The sequence below is a fragment of the Cyprinodon variegatus genome, unplaced genomic scaffold (genome assembly GCF_000732505.1).
Source record: "Cyprinodon variegatus isolate N-32 unplaced genomic scaffold, C_variegatus-1.0 Scaffold326, whole genome shotgun sequence".
NCBI classification, from domain to species: Eukaryota; Metazoa; Chordata; class Actinopteri; order Cyprinodontiformes; family Cyprinodontidae; genus Cyprinodon; species Cyprinodon variegatus.
In genome coordinates, this window is record NW_015150779.1 from 37,320 (window position 1) to 45,479 (window position 8,160).

An 8,160-nucleotide genomic window follows, 5' to 3' on the forward strand; every position below is an offset into this window, starting at 1 on the left:
TATATATATATATATATATATATATAATCATAGTGCTGGGCTCTAGCACCAGAGCCTTCATTCAGTGCTGGTTTCTTGTGTGTTGTAGATGTTGTTGCCTCCTATTTTCTTGCTTCCCTCAAATATTTCTCCTGACATTTATTGGTTTTGTTTGGTTTTCAGTATTTTTCTTATTTTTGCCTCTGTTTCCCTTGGACTTACAGTAAACCATACAAACTCATCCGTGGCCACTCCTCTCTGCATTTGGGTACTCAAAACCTCCACCATACCTAACACTATCTATCTTTATTCTACAATTTCACCCTTTACTCTATTATCCCCAGAGGCAGTGGCAATGACTTAAAATGTCATTTGATGAAATCATCTGTGTAGGACTGTGACTCAACTGGTAAAGACTTGATGGCTTCACTGGAAAAAAAAACAAGTACTTGACAGTAATCAATAACAGTGGTCGTACTGCATGTTTCTTTATTGGTAGATTTGTTTGAATTTAGGGCAAAAATAAAACATAGTATTTGAAAGTTTAGTCTTTAATCTTTTTTTGTACTTTTGCCATCAGTAATTGTTTAATGAATCAAATGTATGGTAATCTCTAGCTGAAGCAGTTCTATGTAATGGCATTAGTCATTTTTGCTAAAAGCTTGAATACAAAGCTGTTTAAGAAGATTAGTAGAGTTTATTTCTAATTCTGTGTGACCCATTTTATCAGCGCTAAATGGCCGTGGTGCAAAAATAGAAAAACAAATTATAATGATTCACTGCTGTTTTCTTCAATTTGGATTGAAGCAGTTAAAACAACAGAGGTCATGACTGCTGAATAGATAAATTAATGTATTTAAAAAACATACATTTTGACAAATGAGAATTTCTGTAGGCATGGCTTTATAAAATGTATGCTTCACTTTGTGGAAAAATGATGTATACTAAAGCAAATTTGATCAGTCTTTTTCTTTAGTTAATGATAATATCAATGCAATATAATTTCTTATGTTTGAAAAAAACATAGGATAACAAGATGAATATGAATGGATGGGTATCTCACTGCCTTAGACTTTAGATTTAAAACATATGCATGCAGTTCAAGGAAAAAGAAACTAAGGAAATTTATATGAAGCATTTCCTTCATATAAAGTTACATTTGAGATGGAAACCTCGCTATTAATACTCTCTTCTTTTGTAGCCATTGTGTACACTGCTAAACATGTCCCCTGGCCAAAGGTCACACAGAATCAGCTTGCTTCTCTGATTGTGATGTTTTGTTCCTCTTCTGTCCCTAGATAAAATTTCTGAAAGTGGAGATGGAGAAAAAAACCAAAATCATCAAGGATTTACAACAAGAGGTGAGTCATAAAAGTATCATCAAAGGCTGAAAATGATCCCAATACAAATCCACAAGGTAGAAGCATCAAACCTATCTTATCGTAATCTTTCCATCAAGGTTCACTGCTTTCCTGCTTTGTTTTGATCAATTTAATTTAATGATTTTCTGAGTTTGCCAAATGACGATCCGATGGGACCCAGGAAAGGGCTTTTTAATTTCCATCAAAGGCGGACTTTCTTTGGGTTGAACTCAAAGATTCTGTCATCAGTTTTGTGAACACAGATGTGCTTTTCTTTGATCATCTCTGAAGACACAATTGTTGGACCAGAATTTGATCACCTTTTAAAGTTAACTCCATACATAGTTTTACAAAAGGATTAAGAGTAATCCTTCGATAACTGAAATAAATCAGTACAAAAAAAACATTCTTACAGATTTATGTAAATACAAACAAAAATCCTTTTTTGCCGAGAGAACATGTATGTACTTCTAACCTTGGGACAATGGAAAAACAAATTGGTTAATTTTTAGCTAATACTGTGATGAATACAATTGCATCAAGGGAATCATTTAAATGCCTTTAAAAAAGGAAAAAACTCTTTACAGGAAAAAAAATGTCAATTATTTCCGAAAAACTTCATACAATATCACTCAAAGCTTCAATGTGCAAAGTTGTTTTTGTCAGATGCTAAGATTAATTGGGCACCGATTCAAATTAAACTTTTGTTTTCGTAACACAATCAAGTGCCTCAAATTAGAAACTAAACACTGACATAATGACATGAAATTATCGCAGTCCAGCTGTTCTGAGAAGTGCCTGTCTGTGTGCATGTTTCTGTTCATTCATCAAACATACATGTAAACAATTTAGATTACAGCAGCTCTATCATTTTGATTCTTACCCTAATATTACCTCTTTCCTCTTTCTATTCTATTCTAATAACACCCTTTTCCAGCAGATGTTTTATTTGACAATGATAAATGTTCTAAATGTTATCTTATATCATTTGTCTTTTAACTATGATTAAGATTTGTTTCAAACTAACCACTTCTTGAAATATCTTTTCACAGTCTGCAATGCAGTTTCAAACTAAAACATATGTTGTGTTCTCTGGTACTCTTGAGTTCCTGACCTCTAGAAATATGGCACATTTGGATCATTTTAACTTGATGTCACAATATTTCACTGAACTGAGCAGTTGCAATCGCTCTGCCTACAGGGAACACCCTGCCATCTTTAGCCATCTTTAGCAGGGTAGAAAGGGCCAAAGTCAGCAAGTGGAATAATTCAATCAGTCCCTCTTGGTTAATAAAATGACTCACAACAGTAAAATCAGATTCAGTCAGTCCAAGCAAGTCCATTCTTTTTTTCCTGCTCTTTGTTTGTTTTTTTGTTTAATTTAGTTTTTGCCTTTGGATGTTTTGATTAAGTTGGTAAGCTGAACAGAAATCATGTTGCAACAGTTTGGAAAAATCCATTAATTTCAGAAAGTAAGGGTAGACCTATTAAGTCTACAGGTTCATTGTGCGGTACATGGAGGTGTTCTGATCTTCATCGGGTTTTCTTGTTTTTTCCTTTCAGTGCACATTGTATTGCAAAGCTATATTAACTTATTTGCTGATTTTACTCCTCTACATACCTCACAGTTTAAGTTTGGTATTTTTGGTAAGAACAAAAAGTACAGTAGTATACTGTATTTAATTGTTGTAAAGAAAAATAAATAATACAAAGTGCACTTTTTACTATTAACATTCAAATCATTTGGCAAAGTTCATTTTGAACCCAGATTTATATTGTGTAGCACTACAGGGACACTTAGTCCTCAAACACCAATGTTTGGTTATAGCCAACCATGATAAAAAATGAAATAGAATAGAATAGAAAATCCAGGTATTGTGCCACAATGGGAAAAATTGTGATGCTACAGCAGCAAAAGAATACAGCAAATGTGGTCTCATAAATGTGGACCTTAACAAGTGTATAAAAATAACAGAATAAGTAATAGAGTAAAAAAATAAACAAATAAAGTACTGTACTGTATACAGTGTTTTTAGAAATATAAAAAAAAAACATTGTACGGTACTGTATAGTGTGCAGTAGATTCTATGAAAAACCACAAAAACGAATGTTTTATGCTCTTGCTTTTACTCTTTCAAAGACAAAGATGCAATGTTAGAATCTAAACATGCGTTTTGCTGTGCTACTGTTTCTATTCTGGTTCGGCTGTGGGCTTTGTACCTCTTGTTTTCATCAACAGCTATATGTCTCACCTTAAATTATTATACAGCAACATGTTTGGACCCATATGGGGTTAGTCTCCAACAGTTTAAGATGGGTTCTGGTGTGTTTGTGAATGCACAAATACAATAGTTGGGGAGTCAGGCTCTGAAGAAGACTACTTCTTCAGAGCCTATTGCTGCAGTTGCAAATTATTGCAGCAGGTCGTCATAACTATATCACTGTCAGATTTCCATGCCACACCTGAGACAAAAAATTGTACCACTGTTGTATTGAAGCTTATATATTTTTTTCACCTTAGTTTAGAATAATCTTGAATTCAGATGTTTCTATCTTCCACATCCACCCACATTTCTTATCCATCTTAAAATAGCATCCTTATAACATGAAGTTACCACCACCACATTCTACCGATGAGATGAGTGAAGTGCAGGACCAGCCTTCCGTCACACATTGGTCAGACATGTATGGTTTTATTTAATCTAGAACTGATTTTTTACATGTCCGTTGGTGGTAAATTACAAAAAATCTCATTAAAATTCAAATTAAGGCCAAATTTCTTAAGTGCGCTTCAAATAGTAACCCTTTAACCTGAGCATGCATCTCCGCCAAGACTGCTTTTCACTTTATTGGCAGCCTGTACGTTTTGGTGGACTGGAATGCTTTTGCAGTTTTCCAGATTTGCAATATTTCCTCTATTTATGAAATAGTGGAATGAACAATGTGAGATGTTTATTACCTATCAATGCTTTAAACCTATTCTGAACTTTACTTGTTTCTTATTTGGTCTTCTCTAAGTCCCTTGAACAAATCCCAGAAGCTCCTTCAAAAGTAGAGTTAAATTACTAGCTTGATGGGCACAGAAGTGGTGCAGGGGTTGATCAGCCGACATGTGCAATGTCTTTAGTCTTCAATGTGGCCGTCACAGGTTTTTAGTCTCCGGCTGGTGACCTTTGCTGCACGTCTTCCTCCTCTCTCTAATCCCATTTCCTGTCTTCTTACTGTGCTTTTGACAAATAACACAACTAAAGGCCACTAGAGCCTAAAAAATATATTAAATTACTAGGTTTTAATGGGACAGTGTATCTTTTGGTCATTTGATTTTCTTTTTGGAAACAGTATTAAAAATCAAGCGGCTATTTTTTTATTTTTTAATTTTTAAAAAAAAAACGAAAAAAAAAAAAAAAAAGTTTTCCGTCAACCCGGTTTCAAAAAAAAACAAAACTTGAAAAAAATTGAAATAATAAAAAAAAAAAAAAAAAAAAAAATAAAGTTCCCTTGTTCATTTCTGAGACCAGATGCTATCAGGTTTTATCACAACATTATACTGTAGGAGCACAAAAATTGCAAGGTGCCCAGCATAAAATGTGTTGCTCAGTGATGATTTTGTCATCCACAGAAATCCAAGCACAGATGTTACAAATAAGTGTGGGAGCAAGATTTAAGAAATGTTAGGAGTTTTTGGAATGAAGAGTAATTAAATGGCCTGTATTTGTATTGCACTTTATCAAGACCGAGGACTACAAAACACTTTACACTGCAATCAGTGTTTCACCCATTGAAATTAACATTCACACTCTGATGATGATAAGCTATACTGTAGCCACAGCAGCCCTGGGACATCTAGCAGGTGTACAGGTAAAGCACCAACAAAAACCCACTAGTTAGTGGCAGGGAAATGAATCCCACCGCTTTCAGAAAATTAATATCTTGCTTCTATGTTTTAAACTGATTGCATTATTAACAGAAGATGAAGCTAAAATTGATAGTAAAATTCATCTCATTCAATAATAATATTTTTTGTTTGTTCTCTGATCCTGTTTATAAAATGAAAATCAAATGACCAAAAGATACCCTGAAATGAATGCCAGTTTATTAAATTGTTTTTATTTGGAGAATCATAATAAAGGGGCATGGTAAAAGTGAACAACAACCTTATTATTTGTGGAAAGAAAAACATCAAATTCACCTTGGAAGATGCCTTCCTGGACTGCGCGGTTCACATCGTGAAAGCCGGACCACTCAACAGAAACCCACATACACCATCCAGAATCTCAGTTTTGACTCATACCACCCAATGGAACACAAACTAGGCCTCATCAGAACCCTCCAGAAACCATTCTCACCACCAACAGAGGGAGGTTGAGAGAACAGGGACACATTAGGACATCCCTGAAGAACTGTGGTCATCCCAGATGGGCTTTTCTAAAAAAACAAAAAAAACATGTATTTGAATTTATATGCAGTTTTTTTTCAGATTATGAAAATTATTTCAGCTGTTTCAATTTAATTGATTAACTTTGAATAAAAAAATACTTACTTTGAAAAGATTCAGATATTAATTTGCAATTTTTTGTGAGATTTTGTTCCAAATCTTAGATAGATTCATTCTCAAAAGATTTTCCAAAGGAAAATCAATGAAGTGGCCTACCATGACTATGAAGCTGATCCCAGTGGGAAATTTGTCCTCTACATTTGTCCCTAACTATGTAGTGGCAGTGCTAGCCACACTAGTCCAGGAACTGACTGCAGTTCTACTGAAAGGTGAATTAGTCAAAGTCAATGACCGGCGTACCTGACATTTAACATCCATACCATGCATATTGCTTTAGGTTAATACACTATATTAATTAGGCTATGTACATCCCAAAAAAAAAAAATATATATATATATATATATATATATATATATATATATATATATATAATAATAATTACCATCCCCCTTCTTTTTTTTTTTTACAACTTGACTACTGCCTACAGCATATCAATCTCACTTTTCAATCAATCAATCAATCAATCAATCAATCAATCAATCAATCAATCAACTTTTTTATTGTCAACTACAGTTTACATTGTAATCGTGATTTCAGTTTTAGTACTAACCGTTCATCACATACATAACAAACATTGGGGTAGGAGGCTGACAGGGGGAATGATATGCTGAGGCCATGCATGGCACAGAATGCTGCCTTTGGCGCGTTCTTATGGTTGCCGAGGGCCACAACCCAGAGGCGGTTCCCTATATCGCTGCCTTTATCTCTGTGGAAAGATAGGAGCCATATTGGGAAGGGATAGGGGAAAAAAAGGAAATTTCAGATTTTATCCTTAACAGGATACCGTTTAAGATATCAAAAAAAAAAAAAAAAAAAACTCAGCTCAAGAAAAGGACATATAACACAAGACAAACATTTCAGCTGAAGGAAAACATCAGACATTAGTTGTGTATGTATGTATGATGAGTGTGTTCAGTTTGTCCATGAACGCTGTCCACAGACCATTGTCCTTGATAAGATGGAAGATTATCAACCGGCACGACAGTTCTGGGCACATCCACAGTTGTCGGCGGGTAGGGGAGGTGGGAACAGTTCAGCAAAAGCGATTGACAATGGCAGCAGGTTACAGTAATTTGTAGGAACCTTAAGCGAAAGTTCTAAAATAGTGTCGAAAAAATGTTCTCAGACCTTTTTAATCCATATCCTGCATATCCATACTATATTTAACATGAAATAAATAAATATATAAGTGCCCCAGCCTCTTATTTCCACTTATTTTGTAATAGGGGTTGCAGTCCATCCTCACCTCTATAATTCACTCTGTAGTGCTGAGATAAATTATGCTGTTTTTGAAATGGATTTGACTCAGAGAAACCTTTGAGACAGCTCCATATTCTGTCATCAGTCATATAGATACAGCATATGTATTTAAAAGTCTCATAAGTTAGGAATTGTTTTCCCATTTGTGTATTATAATATCAAGCATGTCAAAGAATGTGTGTTTGCAGAATATGTAGATATTGAATTTGCTCTTGCATATCCCTCTGCAGGAAGTAACCAGGGGCAAATGAAACTTCGATATTTAATGATTTTCACACCAGGAGTTTGTAGACATCTACAATACTTTGCAACAGATCTATTAAACTGATTAAATGGCCCATAAATTGGGCCACAATTTAGCTTTGTAATTAACAGTTTAGATCCCTTTACTACCGTGTAGCATCTCATTTTTTATTATTAACAAACAGAAATATTTGTGGGTGCATAAAAAAGGCAGCATTTCTCACAGCCAGTATGAGTCCATGTTTTCACATGTTACTGGATGCTTCTCCTAATCCTTATTTACCATAAGCCAGTCATCAATGCACACACTAATCTCACCAAAACAAAAAGCTGGCAAACAGCTTTTCCAATTGCTAGACATCATATTGAGTTGACAGGGACATAATTGAAGAGACACAGCATATCATCTGTACATTCAAATAAAGTTAAAGTTGAAGTTATTGATTCTCAAATACAGTGCATTGTTGGCAAGAGCCTGAAGCAGCAATCTGCTATCTCTGGATAGCACAGAAAATAAATAATTTTAAAAATACAGTTTTCCTCACTCACGCATTACTGTTGACATTTTAAGGTCTGCATTCTCTGTAACATATCAGCATATCACGTAGGTTTGAGGGCTTTTACAATCAGAGAAGTTGCTGTCAAAGTGATCTGACATCTGTGTCCTCTTGGCATTTACATCACAGCTACATGCAGAGTACAGGTGCTGGTCATAAAATTAGAATATCATGAAAAAGTAGATTGATTTCAGTAATTCCATTT

The 8,160-nt window shown here is 34.6% G+C and overlaps 1 protein-coding gene across 1 annotated transcript in view; it reads left to right on the forward strand.

The window, feature by feature from the left end:
* luzp2 (leucine zipper protein 2) overlaps positions 1-8,160 on the forward strand; it is a gene marked incomplete at its 5' end in the record, with an annotated part of 107,486 nt that overhangs the window by 20,747 nt on the left and 78,579 nt on the right. The window contains one exon of the mRNA XM_015384875.1: positions 1,278-1,340. Coding sequence (XP_015240361.1) covers positions 1,278-1,340 — 63 coding nt within the window. The remainder of the gene's footprint in view (positions 1-1,277; positions 1,341-8,160) is intronic.